At 37.5% G+C, this 24,102-nt stretch overlaps 2 protein-coding genes and 1 non-coding gene across 4 annotated transcripts; all 3 read right to left on the reverse strand.

Annotated features, from left to right (window-relative positions):
• Positions 1-1,138: 1,138 nt before the first annotated feature.
• Positions 1,139-16,534, reverse strand: LOC126604155 (CHD3-type chromatin-remodeling factor PICKLE-like). 2 transcript variants are annotated; one of them, XM_050271296.1, is made up of 32 exons: positions 16,517-16,534; positions 16,301-16,354; positions 14,319-14,468; positions 13,397-13,534; positions 13,145-13,299; positions 12,704-12,865; positions 12,080-12,324; positions 11,886-11,981; positions 11,660-11,796; positions 11,372-11,584; positions 11,181-11,288; positions 10,839-10,889; positions 10,649-10,748; positions 10,261-10,403; positions 10,077-10,180; positions 9,680-9,818; positions 9,399-9,568; positions 9,244-9,310; positions 9,044-9,166; positions 7,932-8,041; positions 7,759-7,840; positions 6,381-6,578; positions 5,422-5,578; positions 5,207-5,312; positions 4,826-4,897; positions 3,969-4,030; positions 3,789-3,865; positions 3,116-3,246; positions 2,275-2,650; positions 1,942-2,068; positions 1,758-1,831; positions 1,139-1,653 (listed from the first exon to the last, which is right to left on the reverse strand). In XM_050271296.1, exons 3-32 carry the CDS (start codon positions 14,463-14,465, stop codon positions 1,297-1,299), a joined length of 4,227 nt encoding a protein of 1,408 aa, XP_050127253.1. In that variant the 5' UTR covers positions 14,466-14,468; positions 16,301-16,354; positions 16,517-16,534; the 3' UTR covers positions 1,139-1,296. The 2 variants fall into 2 exon arrangements, with proteins under 2 accessions (XP_050127253.1, XP_050127252.1); XM_050271295.1 differs by lacking the exon at positions 16,517-16,534 and having other exon boundaries at positions 16,301-16,418.
• Positions 16,535-18,311: 1,777 nt separating this feature from the next.
• TRNAF-GAA (transfer RNA phenylalanine (anticodon GAA)) lies at positions 18,312-18,384 on the reverse strand. The gene has a single exon. It is a non-coding gene; the product is annotated as a tRNA-Phe (tRNA).
• Positions 18,385-18,933: 549 nt separating this feature from the next.
• LOC126604158 (cytochrome b561, DM13 and DOMON domain-containing protein At5g54830-like) lies at positions 18,934-22,433 on the reverse strand. Its single transcript, XM_050271299.1, has one exon. The coding sequence runs from the start codon at positions 22,110-22,112 to the stop codon at positions 19,392-19,394; it is 2,721 nt and encodes a 906-aa protein (XP_050127256.1). The 5' UTR covers positions 22,113-22,433; the 3' UTR covers positions 18,934-19,391.
• Positions 22,434-24,102: the final 1,669 nt, after the last annotated feature.

Raw genomic sequence — 24,102 nt, forward strand, 5'->3', positions numbered from 1 at the left:
AAAAGATGAATTGAACCTAAACTGAAGGCACATGGAACTGGACTCAATCGGAATAAATTAATAAATATGCAGAAGACATGTTCATGGATTCATGCACGGATATTTGGTTGGTTTTCCGCAGTTAATTATATTTCTCTCATATCTTTCTGTTGTGTAAGTCTTCCAAGTTTAGAAGAACCAAAACTTCCGTTCTGTGGTGTCTAATATTCTGTTAAAGTACTAATTATTAATTAATATAATGATGGTTCTTTGGTTCATATAAGTATGCTCAAAAGAATCGTAAGAAAATCAATGGCGAACCCTTCAAGCTACTTAAAAGAAATTAAGAAAATAGTTAATTAGTATACTTTAAAATCACGATTAAATATATTCTCTCGTTACTTTCCTCTAATTTGAAGGCATGGACATGATTAACTAAGATACTTAATTAAACTTGGCCAACCTGGTTGAGTGAGTATGGTTCATGTGGGGTTGTTAATCAAGTACTACTGGTTGTTAATTATCTTATTAAGAATTATTAAACTAGTAATCCAAAAAAATAATTAAATTAGGTGTATGTTGGATTATGTCTCTACAAGAAATCCAGCATTTTTTCCACACTAATTCGTATTTAATTTGTAGCATAAGTTAGGAGGATATCATAGTTTAGGTGGGTTCATAAAACAAATGGGCAATATTGTAGTTTTTTGGTGTCGGTGAAAATAGAGAGATTTAGGTTTCCTGCCCTAAACCCTAAACCCTAAACCACAAACCACTAGAGAGTTGAATTTTTGAGCTATGAGGTACAAATTAGTTGTTCCACAACGACTAGAGTGTTTACTTAATTAGAACGGAAGATATTATGAATCGAGAAAAAGAAAGAAGGAATGGGTATCAGATGTCTAGAGAAGACTATATTCCGAAAATGCATTTGGGAATATAACTGAAACTACGTTAGATGTCCAGAGAAGTGGATTGTTTGATGGGAAATGCAAAATTCTGAGGCAACTCGGTTGGATCAAAGGATTCTCATGCATACAGGTATGGGTATGGCACTGAGTCGAATAAAGGATGGATGTTCCTCCAGAGGCATTATGCAGTAGAAGCATGTCATGCTCCGAAAACTACCGTCAACAATCAAGCAACTCAACTTGTGAACTTTTGATAAGGGAAATGTATCTTATAAATGGTCAAAAGAAGGTCCAGCATTTTTTCCAGTTATTTTGAGGTTTATAGACGCGACGATAAACACGAAAAAAAAGGAAAATAAAATGGTATAAATTAAGACTCGCAGCCTAGAAAGTAACATAACTCCCATCAATCATCCAAGACAACGACCCCCTTTCCTTTAGAATCAACCTCCTCCTGTTCTTGCTTTCCCAGATCATCAGAAATCATCCCGTCCACGGGTTCAGGGTCTAGCTCCATAATTGTAGCTTCGGCTTCTGCAGTGTCCGCCACGACAGCATGGTTTCCGTCACTTTGAGGAGATGGTGGTTTCGGGAGAACAATGCTACTTGACTCAGCTTCCGATTGCTTACCCAGATTCAGTATGTGAGATGCCGGTGGAGGATTATGGGGCGCAGAAGAGAGAGTCATGTTTATCTCTTCACAAATGGTTCCTAAAGCAGTCGGACATGAAGTATGGGCATTTCGTTCCACGAGCTTGCACATCTACCAACAACGTAGGGAAGAGGAAAAAACAAAAACGAAAATGAATTGATTATCAAATCCTTATACTGAAACCAAGATTGTACTCAACAACAAATATAATGTACCTCATTATACAGGCGAGGCAATTTCAACCGATCTGGATCGTTGTCACAAGCTGCAGCAGCAACTTCTTCAGGAGCTGCAATTTTAAACATTGCCAAGCTAATCAACAGAAGCCAAATAAAGGAGTAGACAGATTACCGTTATTGCTCTGCCAATCAGAGCTTCAAGAAACAGAAATAAACTTACTGATGTCTACTATTCTAGGCAACTGATCAGCCATGTGACCATTAATTTCAACAGAATGAGTGCTTGGCAATATTGTAGCGTTGGGTTCACTCTCGAGTTCTTCACTTCCAACCACAGTTGCTTCACCCTGGGAAAACAATCAAAACCAGCATCAACAACCAGATCACACTGCAACGAACTTGTCCACATAGAACCATGCCTACTTTCATGAATGACTACTAACAGGGATAATAAGATTACAAGGCACTTAAATGTTGTTCTTTAAGCTCCAACAGAAAATGAACAGTTGGTGCAATATGCAGGTGCCATGAGATTTCAAAACATATAACTTACATATTCTTCTGCAATATACTCTGAAACATTCCCTTTCTCCAAAAGAAGCACTCTTTTCTTTATATATTCTACCTGCCTTCTCTGCATATCTCTATATTGATATAACACAGAAGTGTTTTGATACAACAGCGGTTGGTTAGCGGCATGACTGTTTCCCTGGGCAACATTAGCTCCTATATCAATTCCGCTACCATTTTCACTCGCATGGATGTTAGGTCCTTCTCCATTAGCTGTTTTCTCACCATTTTGTGCTTGTGTATTAACTTGTCCATGGAAGGGTAGATTTATAAAGGGAAGATTCAACTCTTGACAGATAACTTCTTGAAGCCTCAGGTCCTTGTCATCAACAATAGCTTGCCATCTTCCATATCCATGCCTTAAGATCGAAATAAGCAAACAGTAAGTGGAAAATTAACATAAGGATCACTCAGCATGTACTATTATACTCTTAAGAAAACTAGAATCAGTTCAGTATGAATGACAATGCTCGACTTCTAGTGATAGATGCAGGATCAGGAGACACTCCAAAAGAACAGCAAACCCTAATTCAATAATTTCTAGAGAGGGATATTCCTGGTCGAGTGAATGTTTTGCCTTTCTGGCTATCTTAAGAAGTATCAACCCAAATTAGTGCAAGCACGTTTTACTTGATTATCAACAACTGCACTGCTAACAAGGACACAGATGAAGCCATGTATATACATATCTATGAGGATACGATTCATGATATGTAATGTTCCTCATCAGTCAGACAAGCAAAGAATAATCATTAACAGCAGATGCATTAGATAATTACGTAAAAGCAGTGAATAATTGTAAATATCAAGCAGTAAATGCATACTTAATTACGGCACGCAACAATGTCAAATCATGTTCCTCCTTCCAATACTTTCCACCCTTCAGTCCAGGGTGGAACAAGAAGGTATCCTCTGAAAAAAGTGGAGCACCTGGATTTCTTAATGCTGCTTCCACCTATCATTGCAACAGAAAAAAAAATCAAATCAGATGAAAGTATGTTACTTTTATTCCAAATCCACCTATTATATCCCGTCTGTGTGGCTTTCCCCACCCTTCAACATGTTTTTGTGATATTACTTTATATTAAAATATTCGATTTGCAAATAATACTTAACTGAGTGATGCTTTCCTACCAACAGTTTGTCAGGTTATGTTGTCCCTCATGAGCAGGGCATATTGCCTTATTCCCGGTCTTAATAATAGTCTGGCAACATAAGGCCAGACTGCACATCAAAGTCATACTTAAGAATTCTAACAATTATATCAAGCATAGATGACAAACTAAATAAATCTAGACAACCCTTCATTTGAGGAGATCCAAACAATTGCATCACCTTCAACACTTCCGACAAATAATACACAGTAAAAACTCAACTGACAACCTACATTACTCACTTGGTTAGGATACGTCCAAATACCAATTAATTTATTTTTTCTCAAAATACTTATTTTCAGAGTGGCAACAATTGAACCAACAATTGAACCAACAAGCTTACCCTTTTCTTCACCAGCATCAGAGTGGCAAGCCTAACAAGTACGTCTCCTATTCTGAGCCCGTCTTTAGGAACACCATCTACAACCAAGATAAGCAACAGTAACACATTAAGACTAGAAAATGAGGACATCGACCATATAGAGGGAAGATGAAAATGATATGAGTTGCAACAATTTATCACCTGCAAAGGTTGGAGAGTCATTGTCTCCTTCAGCTATGTGCTCCAAGAATAGTTTAGCATATCTGAAATAAAAAATACGGAACACAAATAAATTCTTCGCATATATGCACAACACAATACACACAACTATTCAAGCAAGCATGAAAGTCATTTGGAATATACTTGTTGAAATCCCACATCGGCCGTCTCTCTGAGAAAAGAAGAGTTTAAATGTTTTAACCCAACTCCAACTAATACCAAGGCCTTTTGATAAAACCCCACACCTGTCGGACTGTGCAGGTGGTAATTAACAAGTTGGGGACAATATAGGTGTTGTTGGAAGTGGGCCCTTTGGCCCGTCTCTATCATAAGTTGTGATGAATATGACACCTCAGGTATATCTGTTGACAACCTTGAAAGATCGAGCATCCATTTACACCATTACCTTATAAATAATGATCAAGATGACATACCATTTTATCAACTTAGGTAGTCTTTTGAGTTTTTAATGGCATATCAACTTTTAGTGCTACTGAGAGAACAGAAATCTGTACATCATTCTAGCTACACAAATATGGATTACATCCAAATCTCTAGTACTTATCCCTAATTCGCACTATATTTCATTAATGTGTTTCAAATATTTTAAAAATACTGCTTCCCAAATTAACAAAAATAAATAAACAGGTGCATCACATTGTCACCCCTGACATCTACAAAAATGTATAATTCAACTGAATCAATGACTCTAAAAACAGCAAGTCAATAATCTAACAATCCTGAAAAGCATGTGGACAAGGGAGGAAAGAAGACAAAGACAATACCAGATTAAGGAATTAACTCAAAAATCAAAACGGATGCAAATATGGAGACATTACCTATCTATTTCTTCAAATGTCTTCTTCATGCGTGCTGTAAACTCTTTCCAGTCATAATCCCCAACTCCGAACCTGCACATTCCAGAGAATCTTGTCACCAAAAAGAAAACGCCCTACTCAAAGACACATACAAGACAATTTAACATGTAGAAGCACACTCACAATAACATAAACCCCTAACCCCAAATATGCAATACATTCCAGACATCCTTGTCAGAATAGAGTTACACAAAACACAATTTGAAATGTAGAAACACCCACTTTCACCAGGCATGCACATCTATGTACATACACATGCTGTAGCACATATTTGTTCGAGCCTTAATGGGCCAACATAATAATAACTGCTGGACAAGAAAACTACAAATTTTAAGAAACTACCTCATCATTATTTGTACAAACAGTGCTCTCTGACTTTGATTGAAACCCAAAACTTTGAATGATCTTCCTTCTCCTTCCATCAAGGGAGGGGGCTCTGTGCTTTCCACTGCAAAATAAATTAAATAATTCATTTCAAAGTGTCAGTTTGATAACCAAGAGATAGCAACTAGTTGTTAATTTGTTATCAACTTATTGATACAGTACTGGAAACATACCACGACTTCTCTTTCTGTTAGGCGGCCTCTTCCCCCCAGAAGCAGTTCCGGAGGATGATGTTTCACCATCCATCACTTCGGCTTCATAGTTATCATCCTCGCCGTCAGAACTCACATCTTCCAAACCAGCAAGATCGTCATCATCAACAGATACCATCTGAAAATTTTCCAAAAGCTCAAGATGTCTAATGGCATCTGTTACCATAGATCTCTAATAACACGGTTTCATCCCATACAAACCAAATTAAGAATTTTGGAATTTTTTTCCTAAAGAGTTAACACATGAGATAAAATTCATCCGCATATTAGTTAAGGTCTTCAAAGAACATGGCCACGAGATGCATGCACATTCAACCATACCTTAGATCTGAAAGCCAACGACTTCATCCGCATCTTTATGGGCTAAACCCGTAAATGGAGTGGGGAGGGGGGAAGAGAGAGAGAGAGAGAGAGAGAGAGAGAGAGAGAGAGAGAGAGGGAGAGGGAGAGGGAGAGGGAGAGGGAGAGGGAGGGGGAGAGGGTGGGGGGAATAAATACTTGAACGAATATTTTTCGCTCTTGAATAGCATGGTAAGTGGTTGGTGGGTTTACCTTATCGTTTGTCTCTCATCTTTTTTTTTTTTAATTGGGAAATTAGCTATTCGAATGATTCTACGACATCCTAGTGCTGAACTAAACAATCTCAAAATAATGATCAGTCTATTAAGGGTGATATAATGGATCTATAAGGGCATCTGATCAGTTTGCCAATCAAGGTTTTTCTTTTTTATCATTTTAGCCAATCGCCCTTTTTAAATTGTTTTTAAGGTAAAACGGAAGTTGTGTAAAACCACTTGTACAGTATAATAAACAAGTCCTAACCGAATAATAAGGCTCTGCCTGTTGTGGGGGATGGTAAGGCATCAATTGATCAAAGGGGTAAATGATAAAATTATGCTAGTGCAATTTTAGTGCCATACCTGCTTACGACTTCGCTTTCCTTTTCCCAAAGCATTAAATTCTTCAACTTTATGCACTTCATATTTGTCTTTTAGTAACTCTTCCCAGTAATTTGTTCTTTCAGAACTGCTCGCAATAGGTCGACTGTCCATGGCAGCCTTTTGTGGTTCTTCCTCTGCTACAGTCTCTGCTTCATCAATATATTCAAAATTTGCAACCTATAACACATGATGCTAGGTTAATTTCCTTACAAAAGATCCCCATGAATCACAAGTCAGAAACATGAGATGAGACAGTAGTAGATCATGTGGAGCAAGACTGCCTAGTACTAGAAATTGTGACCCTGCATGATAAGACCGGATGGAAATAAAATCCCAAACTAAGCTACAGGTTTTGCAGACAGAGACTTTGACTTCAATAATATACAGATGAATATCACACCAGCACGGCTGCACCACAGGTGCTTGAACCCCCTTTCTGAAGAAGGTATTATTCAATGAGGAGAAAGAGGAAAAAGGGATATATAAAGTAAACTCTTAATTTCCCTTGGTCTCTGAAATATATGAATAAAAAAAATTTGGGGTCATAAATTCTCCAAAACAAAATTGAATTTAATCTCTTACATTTCATGTGTCTTCATATTTAGGTAAGTGTTTAATTAACAAGATTTATCAAGATAATGTAATTACAGGGCTACAAGGATAGCAATTCATGTGATGCAACAAAGAAATAAGGTAAAGAACGAAGACAATTTAAAAGAGAGGGAGTGTTACAAAATAAGAGAACCTTTATCCTTGTTGGTTCCAATTGTTCCAACAACTGAATCATTCCAATCAACCACTAAGTTTGTGATTTCAATAATGCATAACCAATATCTATGCACAAATGATTTGTAAAGGAATTTAGAAACGTCCCTAGGCACGGTTAAAATTAGAACTACAAAAATTATGCAAACGTTTTGCCTTGTTAAAATCAACCTAAATGTGACAACTCTAAAATACAACCATATAGAATCAATCAGCGAGTGTGTGCTACAAACTATGTCCAACTCCCTAAATTACTTTAGTGTTATTGTGCTACCGTGCACTAGTCGAAGCTCATCCAGAACAAGTGAGCACTACATCAAAGTAAAAACAATTGGTACCCAATAGTCTACCATGCTTAAAACGTTGCTGCATTTCTAACATAGTCAAATGCCTGTGTGCTACGACCACATGTTGCCAACAGAACAAAGGCCCAGGGCATCAATAAAAATTATAAAATTGTAACTACCAAACAACAATATCAAGTATGGTGGTGAAGCAATTAAGCCTTGTGTAAAGCACCACAAGCATCATATGCATTTGAAATATAACCGTAAGGACCATTACTATGTATGTTGTAGAAGTAGAATATAACCTTGAAGGCCTTTAAAAATCCATCTTCATCTTCATCATCCAACAAAGCCTCATCATCCCCAGCTTGATCACGATCCAGTAGTCTACCAGCAAAGAAACAGAACAAACAAGAATTTTGAGAACATATACTGAAATGCCGTCATTTCACTAAAACAAAGTGGGCTATAAATTTACCTATCTATTGCAGCATCATCATAATGAATTTGACGGGATTTTCCTGCTTCATCATTTTCGTCAACAAATAACTCCTTCGATCCATACCTTATGATGTCATCTAACTCTTCCTAACATAAATTCCAAATCAGTTGAAACTTTGATTATATTTTCAAGGTACATAGTGTCGTTACACCTCTAAGTGCAGTTATCTGAACTTACGTTCAACTTCTATTAAAGAAACTGCAAAGAAGAAACTCTAAAAAGCACAGCTCCATGAGAAAAGTGACAAATATCAAAAAGTTCATTCAATTGACAAAATGTTACACATAAATGCTTCACTTTTCCTTTCAAATAAGTATGGCCGCCTATTCTTTGGTTAAGTAACATTTTGATCCCTGCGTTTGCTCATAATTTTTTTTTTGTCACCAATTTGGTCCTTGTGTTTTAACTTTATCCCAAAACAATCTCAGTCTGCTTTCATGTCCTCTGTGTGTGCTATGTGCGGACATCAATGCCCAAATTAGACAGAAAGGACTATAATGGTTAACAAACTAAATACTATGCAAATTGAAAACACAGGAACCAAACTGAAATTTCATAAATTTCCTATGATTTTTTTTTTTTTCAGACTTTCAACTTGGTCCTTGTGTTGTCAATCATTTGCAGTGTGCATTAGCTTCCTACATTCTAACCACAAAGCATCTCTTCCACCAGATTTATCCAGGATACAAAATTGCAAATAATAAGTGTAAAGATGCAATGAACCATGGTTACAAAACCCATTTCACTCTGTTTGCTAGTTCAGCCTGTTTCTCTCATTCAACCCCAAGAGAAGAGTTTTCAAGATTCAAGGTTGTTCCCTGCAAATATCCTTGAGCTTTTTTAGCTTAAAAAAATCCTAATTTCACATACATCTCAAAATTATTGACCTATAACTTCAAATGGGAATTCGGTTCTTCCTTTCCAACAGAAAACTAATCAGTTTACCTTCCAAAAAATTCATAATCACCCAACTACACATTTTGTTTTCTTTACATGCAGAAAAAAAAACATATAAATTAAGCATGAAAACTAAATTTAGTCTGCCACTGGACTAACAATGACCCAAATGTCCAAAGACATTTGCATACCTGGTTAATCTCTTGTTTCTTTAACCTTCCAACAACCAAATGCTCCAATACCATTTTCTTCTTTGTCATTTCCATCATCCGTTCTTCAATGCTTCCTCGGGTCACTAGCCTATAAATCATTACCTGCAACCCCGAAACCACTATGCAGTTTAAGAGACGGTAACCAAACAGCCAGATATCAATGAAGAATTAATTTCAACCTTGTTAGTTTGTCCAAGTCGATGAGCTCTTGCCATAGCTTGTAGATCAGCATGTGGATTCCAATCACTGCAGACCAAAAGCAAATTTCTTGAAGAAAGTTCCATGACACTACGTATTTAATTATTGCACGAATGTAAACTAAGAACCAATGTACCTATCATATATGATCACTGTGTCTGCAGTTGCAAGGTTTATTCCTAAGCCCCCAGCTCGAGTAGATAGCAAAAAACAAAATCTGGAAGAACTTTTGGCATTAAATCGATCTATTCTTATTTGTCTCTCAGCTCCACCAACTTTTCCATCTATCCGTTCGTACTGCCATTTCTGACCAAAAAAATTGACAATTTTACATTATCAACTGTTTCATTCTGCAAACTAGAGTCCAACATCAAAGAATGTTGACAAACAAACAACAAAATAGCAATGATTGAATACTTTGAAAGTACAATAGTCTTCTAGCAAATCAAGCATGTGCTGAAACTGTGAATATATGAGAACCCTATGCCCTTGCTCCTTTAGTTTCACCATCATTTTGTCCAACAATTGCAATTTCCCAGAAGTTTCCAACAGCTGTCTGTCAAATAGTAAAAGAAAAGTAGAATCAGCTACCTCGGAAGCTCAAAGAACAACACCTCAGGTTTATAGCTTACTTTAAAGGGTATAGATCAAGAAAATGCAGACTCTTTTTAACACAGCACAAGGCAAAAATAATCTATCCCAGCCTTATGAACTTAAAGCACCCAAATGAGTCGCCAATGCTATACAAGAAACCAGTAACCCAAATAGACAGCATTAAAGATGATATCGACAAACAAGAAAGAAATAGTATTACTTGAAAGCTTCATTTGGATCTGCGATGACTGGTTCAACTCCCTCTAACATAAAAGGATGACAACAAAGCTTGCGCAATTCCATAACCACATTGATAAGAGATATCTGGTATAAAACCAAATTATTGTCAAGCTGGAATAGAAGGAAAATAATAGTAATTAATTTCACTGGGAACTTAGTCTTACCTGCGCACCACCTCGACGAGTTAGTATCTGGTAGTTACGGGTCAGAATTGCTTTGTAATACTCTTTCTGTTTGCTGCTTAAATCAACACGTAATATCAGTTCCTTTTTAGGAGGTAGTTCCTTCATCACATCCTTTTTCACTCCTGCACCAATTACCAATTGCACACAATTTACCTAACTTTTCAATTTATAATGGTCAATGCAAGCCAAAAGAAAAATTCACAGTAAAATCCAAATTATCCTTAATGAATTAATCATCTGGGTAAAACAAACAAACAAACAAGCAAAAACAAGAATAAATAGCAATGAAAGCGTAATGTAATACGTCTCTAAGAGATATTTAAATGGTATTAGTGATCCAAAACTTGAAAGAATTTAAGATTTATACTTCTTAGAAGATGGGGAGCCAACATTCTGTGAAGCCGAGAAATTTGTTCCTCTTGATTTATATCCTTAAACTCTTCCTGGAACTCTTCCAAACTTCCGAACTGCAAGTATTTATGTGTCAACTCAAATAATAAGACAAGTTTGTTTTCAACTAGCTAAATTCAATACCTTAAAGTTGATATGGTACTAACCTTCCCAGCATCAAGGAAATGCATAAGCATAAAGAGCTCGTCCAGATTGTTCTGAAATTTTATCACATGTCAGCAAAATGATAAGTTGATGACAGACAAAAAAGACAATTTGAATATTATTTGTGATACCCAAAGTCCCATAAGGAACAAGAACGCTATAAAACCAACAAAAAGGACAACTTGACTATTATTTGTGATACCCGGGGACCCATAACGAACAAGAGCAATATAAAACCGACAAAAAAATTAAATCAGATATCACAGGGAGGGAACTGTAAAACACAACTAAAATGGATCAATTTTGCAAGGATAGATGTAACACAAAACAATCTCATAACAAACCTGGAGGGGAGTTCCGGTCAGAAGCACACGATGATTAGTACAATACTGCTGTAACGATGAGAATAATTTTGAATCCTTATTTTTTAGACGATGGCCTTCATCAACAATCTGCATATGGAGGTCAGCATTAGGCAGATATCAGACATTGAGGACCAATAATGTGTACATTGATTTGAGCCACTGAATGTTACCATGCACTCCCACTTTATCGGTTTCAGTGATGTTGAGTCTAGGTTGATCATCTCGTAAGATGTCAAGAGAACATCAAATTTGATCCTATCTTGCTTGCTTTCGCTAACAATTTGACCAGATTTCTTTTTCTTCATCTTCTTGTGATTTTTGGGGAAGTAAAATTCATATTCCCGTATGACAGCACGCGCTTGGGAAGAGCCAACATACATAACCTGAACTAAGTGAATTTCTAATCAAAACCACACTTACAAATAAAGATAAAGAAGACAGGTATTTAATTTACATACCACATTCATTTGAGGTGCCCATGTTGCAAATTCCCGTTCCCAATTTCTCAAGGTTGAAAGTGGAGCCACAACTAGATGTGGAGAGACTTTCTCTTCAAAAAGTGATGCTAAAAAAGCAATACTCTGTATAGTTTTGCCTGCAACCACATAAAAATTCGAACTGTTGGTAAAGTCCAGCTATCTAGAAGAAAAGAAAATAAAATTTCAAGGATAAGCAAAGACTGACCAAGTCCCATCTCATCTGCAAGTATAACATGTGTTTGTTTGGACCAGGAGAAACGTAAGAAGTTCAACCCTTCAAGCTGATAAGGATGTAGAGTGCCTTTAATTGCACAAAAAAGTAAATGATCAAACTAAATAACACAGGAAGAGACATGCATGCCAGACTGCAGAAATAACATATCAGAGAAAATAATGTACCTCCAGAAAGAAAATCAGGACTGCCTTCATACTGTTGAAACTCTTTCTGCTTATTTTTTGATTCCATGGCATCTCTAAGACTGCTCTTCTGCTTACTAGACAAAACTTTATGAGACCTAGACTGAATTCTGTTGAATCTCCCTATTTCCGGCTGAAATGCAGCTATGTCAGATTCAGATTCCCAATAGCACTCATCATAGGGAAGTTCTTTCCACTTTACTAAATATTCTTTCTCATCATCTTCCCTGAAGCATTCAACAAGTATTACCAGAGACTCATTAGAAACTCAATGACATATATTAACTGAAGCGTGCAGTTCTCTGTTTAAACAGGGATTCATCTTAAACTTAACTTAGCACGCTTGAGGTTCTATCTTAAAACCTTCTTATATAAATTCAAATTTCAGATAGACTAAAGATTACACACCATATTCGATCAACAGTAGTTCCATAAGATATGTGTTTTTTTGTATTGTTAAAACCTTCTTATATAAATTCAAATTTCAGATAGACATAAAAAAATTTATTTATTTATTTTTTTTTTTTTTTGTATTTCAAGAAAAAAATACAAAACACAAATCATATGGTACTAAATAATTACAAAGGAAGTTTAAAATGGGTAAACCTGCAGGCCAGAATTCGATCAACAGTAGTCCATTCAGGTCGAATAGCAACAAAATCATCCTCAGAGTTATTACTTGATTCCATTTGACGATGGAAATTATTTACTTTTGTCTTCAAACGTGGATGGGCTTTGAAAGCTTTCACGAACTCCTTCTCAGGAACCCTGAACAAAAATATATGTAGTACGGTAAAGAGGGATCATGAAGATGTACCAGTACAGTAGGGTAAACTGAAACTCTTTAATTGACAAAAGATCGAAAAAGTTAAGTAAATGAAGTTTACTGCTAAAAAGGTGATACAACTTGCTAAATAAGTACAACTAGAAAGTACTAGGGCAGGTTTCCAGAGTCGAACAACTCTACTGTAACCCGTTATGCCTAACAGGAGTTCAAACAAACAGATTTAGCCGGTATAGATAAACATAATAAGCTGAAACCATTACCATGTGCAATGCAAATAGGATAGTCCCTTCCACTTTACAAGATACTGTTTTACAAAAATTTGCTTCGAGCCCAGCGTTGAGGCATCACTATCACCAGCTACAGTAGGGCGCATTTCACAGTCCAAAATCTTATCAATATCATTTAATGGGCTTACCTGCAAAAAAATAAGAAAAAAAAATCCCAGCTATCACCAAACCCTACGATCTGTAACTAGTTTATTTACAAAAACTGACTTTAGAAAGAAACCATACACATTCAGGGCATCTCCAGTTGCCAGGGGGAGGTGATCTCAGTGGTGGAAGTAAACACTTAGAATGGTAAGCATAACTACATGTTTCACAGCCCAGAAGATTCCCAGTTCCGCCACAGGCTTGACATGAATTCTCTTTCTATTTGTCCCCCACCGCCAAAAAAAAATACAGAAAAATGTAAGCCAAGGATTTTCTATAAAAAAAATTTAAATAGAAAGGAAGCATGAGACAGAAAACTATAATAACATATCAGAAAGTAATATTTCATTTCAAATCTCCAAAGTATAACTTCCATCATTTTCCTATGATATTAAGTTCAAAATTCATCAAGCAAGGACTGCAATGTTATGAACAAATTATATTTCACATATAATATAAGAATTTTGCTCTACCCAGTCCATGTTGTGCAGTAATAGAGAGAATTTTTCTTTCAAGAACGGCAAAGAAACAATACGGAGTTCATTTAGGATGAAAAGTTTCTTCTAAATCTTTTTTCCATTTTGGGTGTCAAGAATGCTATTAGTGAAGTGCGAATACTCTGAGACATTATCCAAATACCGAGTTTCTGTTTTCTAGAGCATTCAAAAATCCAGAACATAGCATTACTGACTAAAAACGTCAGTTCTTTTAATTTCCCAGAAAATCCTTCATTCATTCATTGGTAAAATGTATTTTAAGTAAAGGAATGCTGAAATATCTGTGTGAATGGGACTCTTGATGCATAGTTACTCCAGTTATTTTTTGTAATGCGCTATTCAGCATCATGCATAATGATGAATGATAAAAAGAAGTGGGTGAGAAACCAACGGAAACAAGAGAAAGTATAATAAAAATTAGTCGAAACAACCAGCGTCACTCCTAAGATTCTTTTCAAATTGCGTCATGCATAATGATGAATGATAAAAATAAGTGAGTGACAAACCGCGTCACTCCTAATAATCTTTTCAAACTTTTCCGGAGCTGCCCCACGTTTTCCAGTCACAAAATCAGCCTCATCATCTGACTCATCAATATTGTAAATTGGTCTTCGGTCTGACCTAACACGAAGCCTCTCCACCAAGCTACTCATATTCTGCAAGAAGGGAATGGGGAGATAAACTGAGTCAGCAACTGGATCATACATGAGAAACTGGGAAAGAAGTTCTTATCAACTAATTTAGGTAATTCTACCTTAAATGGTCCAACCACTGTGATATCTACACACTAAACACAGTAGTCTTCTGTTTAGAATTAATTAGAAATATTTCTTTATAACACAGGAAAACCCATCTATCTAACAATATTTTCCACTCTTGAAATCTCTACTTGTTAACATTTTTTTTGTGAGCTTCATACGCCTGAAAAGTTTAAAATGACATTGTGCATCATATGCAATGCAAATATGATTATGCGAGCACAATCTGAATTAGCGGAAATAATTACTTAGTATTGCTAAAATGATCAACTAAATTTAGCAAGATGCTATTATCTTCAACCAAAATGTCAATATAATAATTCCATAAACTGAACAAATGAAACGTTATACAGAAAACCAATTAAATACAAGACCTACATGGTAGGGAAAGAAAAATCCTTGTAATCCTACAATAAAGAAATTACCCCAACCCGCCTACCTACAATACAAAAGCAGTTCTTTGGAACAATAATGGGATCATTTAATGGTAAGCCATAAATGATGAAAGAAAAAGTGCAACTGTACGCGCATACGTAGATGGATTGTACAAAAATACATACAACTACACACTCACGCGCATACACAAGCACATCCACATGCATAGAACATCATAATCAAGGAATCAAGAACGTTCAAGCAATCCATATATGCTAGGAACAAACTCGTAAGAATTCCTCATTTATGAAGACTCTCATTTTTCTTATTCGAACCAACATAAAAACCATTTTGCATTATCAACATTACATAGTTCACAACACGTCAGGTTGCTTACCCAAGAATAAAGAAACTCATGCAAGAAATAAAACTTAAGAGCTGAAACTTCAAGCAACCAACTCCACAATGAATTGAACACACCAAACAGCAGTACAACATATAAAGTGATTCTCATTGAGAAAGCAATTTAATGAAAAAATACCTCCGTGTATCAAAACAGCAAACAACCCTACAAGTCCAAATTCACAAACCACATGAGGGTTTCTTGGACAGAAAAATTCAAAATTCCCCATGACCACTTCTTGGTCACTTAGTGGAGTGATATATTTAAAACAAAATTTAAATCACATTAGTAAAAGCAGGAAAAAAAAAAGAAAAAAGAAAAAAAAAGAACCCTAAAAGACCAAAATTCACAACCCATTTGAAGGGTTCCTAGTGCAAAGAATAATTAGAATTTCCCACCACTTCTCGGTCACTCAGAGGAGTGATGTGTTTTCGACAAATATAAAAACAAAAAACCCATTTGTAAAAACAGTAAACCAACCCTAGAAGGCTAAAATTCACAACTCATCTGAAGGGTTTCTTGTGCAGAAAAATTAAAAATTTCCCACCAATACTGGTCACTCGGTGAAGTTATATGTTTAAGCTAAACCCACAACGAAAAGCACAAAACCTGTTTGCAAAAACAGCAAAACAACCCTAGAATCCTGAAATTACAACACATCTGAAGGGTTTCCTGAACAGAAAAATCAGAATTTTCCCACCATTTCTTAGTTACAACTTAGTTAACTATTGGTGTCTGATTGATGAACGCAAAGTGAAAACACACACAAAACCCTGTTAGCAAAAACAGAAAAAGAACCTAAAAAGCTCAAAATTCAGAAAACCATTTGAAGGGTTTCTTGGACATCAAAATTCACAAACCATCTCTTTGCACTTAGTGAAGTGATACGTGAGTGTTTAATTAAGAATATATTAGCGTAATTAAAATGTGTTAAGGGAAGAGAGGGCGTTACCGGAGCTCAGTGGATCTGGGGGACCAATTATTTCGAAAGTGTGCCTGAAGCCCCCTGAATCCAAAAACGCCCGAGTTTGGAGCGGGTTAGAGAAAGATGAAACGAAATACAATAAAATAAAAAATATAAATGGAAAATAAAAAAGAAAAGCGGTGAGTAGAGAGAGAGAGAGAGAGAGAGAGGGAGAGAGAGAAAGATGGGAAATGATTTTCTTACCCCTCGGACACTGTAGAGGATTTTCGGCGTGGAAACTCTGTTTACTTGGGCGGGGCTTTATAAAGCTCTAATTTTGGGTTGGTATGGAAATATTAAGGTTGTCGAAGGATCTTAAGGTCTTTTCACGTTACATATTACGGGTGAGGTTTCGAAATTTGTTTTATCTCGGGGACTAGAATATAATTTGGTTGGGACGTGGATTATTATTTCATTATAATCCTAGTAAATGTATTTTCAACACCTTTAGAGGATGTATTTTGTAATAACTGTAAAATTGTGTAGAAATTATATTGCAAGTGTAGTTCTCTCTTTGGTGATGATTGTAGCTAGGTTTTCTTATTTTTTAATTTCTTGGTCGTGAAGTATTATAGGTTTTGTTGCAATTTGAGCGTCAAATGGGGTACGTACAAACGAATAAATCTGATTGAATTGAAAAATGAAAAGATTTAATGCGGTTTTATCTTATTTTAGTAATGAATGTTGCAGTTGTTACGTGATAGTATATAAGTTAATGATCAAGGAATCAAAAGATAATTTTGTATGTTCTATTTAAGCGAAGTGTTATGTTGTTTATAACATTAACTTTACCCTTTCAATATGACGGCGTTGACTTCCAGATAATAGATATTATAGGGTGCAACAATCACACATTAATGTTTCACTTTAAAAAAACACGTGATTTATATACAATTTGTATCAAACGTGATGCTAGTGGCACCGACAAAACACAATTGACACGTATTGATCGAATAAACCTCATGCTAGTGATGACCGATTTCAAAAAATATCTCAACAAAGCACATTTGACACGTTTAAGTTGAAGTTAGAAGTTAACAATGATTTAAAAGGATTTGACAACTAAGTGGTGTTATACTGATATTGTGTCGTTATCAAGTTTACATATCCAACTGGAAAGTAAACCGTTACTTTCTAATTAGTGAAATCAACGTATCGTTGTCAACAAAATTTGAAGAATCTATGTAAATGTGGTGAGTAATAGAACATTAGACTTCACACCCAAGAAAGAACTTGGTCATGGGAATTTCACTCACAACCCAAATAAAACAAGTACAAAAATGACAGAGAAAAAATAAAGTACCACCCCTTGGTAACAAAAGATGAAACATTGTGGACACATGCAAATTACCAAAAGCTTCAAGGACCATCTCGCAAATGTCCTTAAATTGTTAGTGTTTATCTTCAAATTGCCCATCCGATGCAGAGGCGTTACATGTTGAGATACGAAGGACAACCGGGATTCCGGCATGCTCATAAATCTAGTTAAGATTTGGTTATTCATTTTGACAGGTGGATGTCACGCGGTGCATTCACAGGCCCGAAACGTATTTAATTGGGAAAAGAAAAAAAAGAAACGTATTTACCCTTTTCCTACTTTTATCTAATCACCAATTTGAAATATAGTTTTTGTAACAAATAATTCAAATTGTAAACAAGCGTTCAATGCATATAACCGTTATAGTAAAAAAAAATATTCCTTTTCTTTTTATTTCCTGTAAATGGTCAGATTTTTATTTAAATTCCAATTAGGATAAAAGTGCATGGATTTGGTAAATTGGGACGCATTTATAATATATACTTTCTATTTTCTTCTATGAGATAAATAGATAATTAAAATTCGAAATTGACTAAAAATAGTAATTAGGAAATTAAAATCTAAAAAGGCTGAAAGCCCAGGTCCAAACGTAGAAGCCCATATGAAGATGTCTGACTAAAATAAGCAAGCAAAAGGCCCACGTGAATATAAAGTGGAATTAGAGAGATAAAAAGGGAATTATGCGGTGAAGGTGGATCGAACACCTGACCTTCAGATCTTCAGTCTGACGCTCTCCCAACTGAGCTATCCCCGCAAGTGTGATCTTACACCTTAAAAGTTATCTATTTCATTATTCTCCAAAGGACGACGAGAAAACAAAGTCTTATGCAGTTTAGATAAGTTCATACTTCGATTTCCTGTAACGTAACTGGAAAGAGCGGAACAACCTTTAGACCAAGGTTGACTCCAACCCAATTTTAAATTTAGAAAAGTTCATAGTTCGATTTCAGGTAAGAGTGAAACCACCTTTATACTAGGGTCGACTTCAACTCAATTTTGAATTTAGATAAGTTCATAGTTCCATTTCGTGTAACGTAACTGGTAAGGACGGAAGCACCTTTAGACCAGTGTCGACTCCAACCCAATGCAAACTTTGGATTAAATTGGCTTGGTGCTCATCCTTCAAATAAAATGTCTCCAAAATCTGCCAAACATGCATTTCAAATTTCAACTAGAGGTGGAACCCGTTAGGTTTCGTTTTGGTCGGTTTCAGTCCAAAAAAATCCACTCCCTTTCAACCAAAGCGAATCAAGTCCGGCAAATGAAACAAACTCAGATGTAAGACAGAGGAAACAACATAAGATGAAAAACACCTGATGTATGTTGGAATTATACAACTTAAAAAGTAAGTGAAAAACACTAGTTGAACGATACTTTACAAGGAAAAAAAAATATACCACTTCTATTTTTTTCCTAAAGCAACTCTTCTTTGTTCTTTCAAAAGCATGAAAAATACTACCACAAATCTACGCTAGAAGTCCTAAGCTACTGTCCGACGCCGCAACCCGACCCTGCTCTTGGTTTGATAAGAAGGCGGCAGCAGAATAAAATGACAGTTACGATATAACTTTCCAAGGTGTTTATGTATCAAGTATACAAACTGCATTCCATGGGGTAAATAGTCTCTTCAGGATGAATGCTTGGAGCTGACTATGATTATCTGCGCAAAAACAGGCCTTCGATTCCCCATATGATGCGAGAAAACTCCCAAAACTGGTGAAAAGCAGAAATTCATAATATAGACTAACACTATCTACCTATCTATCTGTTCAGAGGCTCTAACTGGACTTCCACTCTTCCTGACGATTGCGATTCTTTCTCCGAGTGTATTCCGTTCGGACTCAACAGATCAACAGAGTCATCTTCCTCAAGGTTCCCCAGCACCCAATTGCTTCTTCCAAAACTTCTATCCCTCCTCTGTTGTTTTTCACGGTATTCCAGATACATAACCATCAATGCACCCATCAAGAACCAAATTATCAATGCCCAATTAAGTCCGTGAACATTTTCACCGTCATATCTATCTCCTAAATGCTTCATTCCGCTGAAAAGTGCTGCAATTCCTACAACAAAGGCGCATCTCCCACCGATCACATGAAAGTACTCCCAGAGAATCCTTTTAGAGGAAACCTCCTCTCCATGACCTGGTCTTTTGGGCCTTAGGTATGCATTCACCGGTTGTACACAGACCAAAAGTAATGCAGCCATCCCAAACTTAACATGTAATGAGCTGACAAAGAAACCCCGAAGCTCAGCAACAGCAAAAAGAACAGCAAGTAGGATGATTGCCAAACCTGAGTACTGCAAGTAAACATGAATCTTGAACCAACCGTCACCCTTAACATGTTTCAAGTATCTAGCCGACAGTATTCCACCAGGAAGCAAGATACCCCAAGCGAGAAACATCATAAATCCATGTACAGCTAATACCGGCTGTAAATCCTGCTCCGCCTCTGCTGAACCACGTATAAGCATCACCCTAATAGGCCTACTGCTTGTAATGAAATGCATATTTTGTTCACTTAGATTCTCATCGGTCCACGTAGCACCCATTGCCCAAACAACTTTAAGCGGAGTAGTGGGATCTATTCTGTTTTTACACTCCGGTTTATCACTCTTACCACATGACGGTTTCAAAGGACGAGTGAACTCGAATGTAATGATGCCATTTTCAGACTTGCACCTCACATGAGTCAAATTCTCAGTTGTTGGATGTATACTCGAAGCATCCTTCCCGTCAATCCGGTAAGTGTTTACCCGCCCTTTACCAATATTATCAATCCAACCCACATAGGAAAAGCTGTTCACCATTCCTCTGCCAAACCCTATTGCTAAAAAACCGCTCTTCTTCTCACCACGAACTGCAATAGATATTGAGTGTTCTGACAAAGTCCAGAACAAGGTAACTTGCTGATCATCCAAAACAGCACTGTTGTTATACATATCAGGCAGACCCCCATCAACCACCTGCACTTTCCAACCCATTTTCTGCTCGTAAAGAGATTGATAATATACTTGGTCCGGGGTATTCCTATCCGGTGCCCAAACCAATTCCTTAGGACTGGCTTGAACTCCTTGAGCTTCAGGGCCTCCTGCATAAATAGTCTCGGTAGTATTCCTTAGTGTAGCATTCCCACCAAGCGGGTCGGAAGTAATGTACATCGCAACATCATGCCCTGCTTGTATCGAGAACTTGACGGGCACCCCTCTTTCTACTCTCAACATCGGAGCCTCTTTCTTGTTAATGTACAAAACTTTTGAAGGGTTTGGCGGGTCTGGATAATTTAACGCCGGGCTGGAAGTAACAACTAGCGAGGCCTTGGCATCAGCGATAATGAGATGCTGATCCTCCTTTTCATCTGCATCTAAAGGACCCAAACAGTCATTCACATTTTCAGAAACATTCAGCACCAAATGCCCAAAAACCACACTCTTCGGTCCACCATGGTTCTGGGGAAGATAGTAAGGCTGAAGAAGATCTGGTGGCCTAATCGGCCCTAATGCCCAAATGACTGTCATCTTCTCCGTATAATTCACCGCCAAATCGTACTTCTTGTCGTCGGAAACCAACGGCCTCTGGTACCTAATAAACGACACGGCGTCCCTCCTTTGCCCGTAAACCAATTTGGTATTGTTCACCTCTCTGCCATTCGGGCCGGACCCTTCGTATCTGGTATCGGGGCAAACCCCTTTCACCTCGCCATCCTTGGACAACGTACACTCACTGTACTTTGTGATGTAGAAATCGTTAGCAAACGGCATGCGGTCCTCTTTAAACCCGGCGACAGCGACATCGGCTCCGAGCATGAGCTCGGAAGTTGAATTCGGGTTGGCCCAGCCGAAAGCCATGTAATTCATGGTCCCTGTGGCGGCCTCCAACCCGATATCGATCGTATTCTCCTCAGCACTCAACGTCCATCGAACCCTATAATTCTTCGACAAAACCTTGCAATTCTCCAGCATCGTCGGCTCGGTATGAACCCGAACCCGATCCCTTCCGTTCCCTGAATTGGTTCCACTCGACGGCGACGGAGAAGGAGCCGATTCGGACGACGCGTTTCTGAAATCCCCGAGAATTACGTGCCCGAAGTCGGAAGCGGTGGGGACGTCCCACACGGCGAGGACCTGGATCCGTTCCCAAGTGACATTTTCCGTCAAGCGCACGATAAAGCTGGCGCTTTTGTACGTCTCGTTGAGCTTCTGATCGGAGACGACGAAGCCGGCGGTGAGGTTAGTGAAATCGGGCGCGGCAGCGCCCCACCAGTGAACGTCGGAGCCAGGGAGCATGTCGAAATCGGAGACCTTGAAGGAGCAATCATCGATTATCTGAATGGAGCCGCGGAGCTGATGCTGGAGCATTTTGAATTCGGATTCAGAGTTGACGAGGGAGCTGGTCTTGGGGCAACCCGGATCGGCATGGCTGAATGCGAGGAGGAGGAGGAGGACGGAGAGAAACCCTAGGAAATTGGGGTTGCGAGGCATGAGCGGTGCGAGATCCGGATCTGATCGGATCTTTGATAGGCTCGTGGGTTTGGATCCGAATCACTGATTCTAATGTGTGATGCGAATTCAGAAAATTAAAGATAGTGAGAGAGCGGAGGGGATGATAAAATCACCTAGTGGCGGACAGTGGTGATCCTCGCCGTCGATGAGCTGTGCTGTGTGCTTCGGGAGTAGAGAGAGAGAGAGGAAAATGGGGTGACTGGGAAGGAAGAGGAGGCCCCGATCGACGTGCGCGTACCTTTTTGAAAAAGCGGTCCGCCACGTTGCTCGATTGGAATTTTGGATTTTGGGAAAGAAACAATTTTGATTTGGTCTTCCTATTCTTTAAAAATACATCACATGGCCCAGCCGTTTTTTGAATTCGATTGCAAAATTTCAAGTAATTTTTTATTTCATTTCGCTTTTTTGGACCCAAAAACAAGCAGCGGAAAATAGGGTACAGCCAGGTTGTTTTTCTTGTTTTGCGTATTTTATGGTAATGTTAGGGGGTTATCTGGTTCCCAGGATTTTTTTTGGGTGAGAATTATGGGGATTTGTGAATCATGTTTGTTTATCATACATCGTGCAGTTAATTTTTATCAAGTACTGTTTATATTTAATTATAAATAAAAATATTTAAAATGATTTTTGACCGCATTATGTATGATGAATGGACACGATTCATGGATCTTTGGGATCATCATAAAGAGGATCCGGCAAGGATCCAGATTCATCTTGTTCCTACCTGTATTCAACCTACGGTGGCACCAAATTTAATTCGGGAGAGAATTTTTGTGACAATTTTCAAGAAGTGTACATAAATGAATTCAAGACTATTCGTCGGTGATTTTGTTTGTGCCACGTTAACGGTTGATGTGGTTTGGCTTTTGAGCAACGACTTGATGTGTCATCATTTTTTAGCGATAGTTTGATATGGTATCGCCTTCAAGTAATTATGTGTGATCTCGCTTTTTAGTGATCACTTTATGTGGTTTCACTCTCTAACAACGACTTTGTGTGGCCTCCTCATCAGTGATGATTGGTGTGTGCACATATATAAGTTTGTTGCGTCTACCGTTTTTGTGACAAACTTGTATTGGTGCACTTGTGCTTGTGATAGTCGTGTAAAGGTTTTAGATATTGCTTGTTTGTGCAAATTCACTCCAGATTAATGTATTAGTCACTGAAGCAATGTAACCAATTAGCACCCCATATATTTGTTTGTTATGCTCAATGAAATACCGCTATCGTTTCTTGTAAAAAAAATATACGAAAATGGAAAAACTAATTTCCAACAAATTGGAACATAATTAATTATGGCAATGGTTGCGTCATAGCTGAAAATTGGTTTGAACATGCATTTGAGGATCTTCTCGTACTTCAGAATTTCTCAATAAAATGCGATACGACTAGCATTAGAGATCTAGTATTGGATTTAAGAATAGTTCAATAAAATGTGATACGTCTAGTATTATTGAAAACAAAGAAATTTCGAGTTGTAGGAAGTTAAGATGCCAATTTCTAAGCCTTTGGCATGATGTTAAAATAATGCAGCCCATCTTTTATCATCGTCAAAGCCACCCGCCCAGCTTAAAAGACTAGAGAGACCCAAATCAAATTTGTATTCTCAATTTCTTATGTGAACCGGATTTTGCACCGAAATTTTAGGGAGAAATTTCAACTTTTTAGTCTCTCACAGTCGAGAATTTTCAAATCAAATTCAACTTGGTCTGCCATAAAACATACGAACCAAATCATCACTCTGCAAATTACAGGATCATAGTACATAAAACCAGGAAATAAAACGACGACGAGAGTTGATGTTCGAGTTTATTCCTTTACAAAACTGATACCCTGCAGGCTGCTGCTTCTGCCGGCTTCATCCCGTTCCTGCCCGCCGTCAAAGGAGATGCAAAACCAGTGATGATTAGTTAAAAAATAACAAGAACAAGAAGTCAACAATCTGGTCCCGAGATAGAGCTCTGAGGAG

Source organism: Malus sylvestris, chromosome 15 (genome assembly GCF_916048215.2).
Source record: "Malus sylvestris chromosome 15, drMalSylv7.2, whole genome shotgun sequence".
In the NCBI taxonomy this organism is placed as follows: Eukaryota; Viridiplantae; Streptophyta; class Magnoliopsida; order Rosales; family Rosaceae; genus Malus; species Malus sylvestris.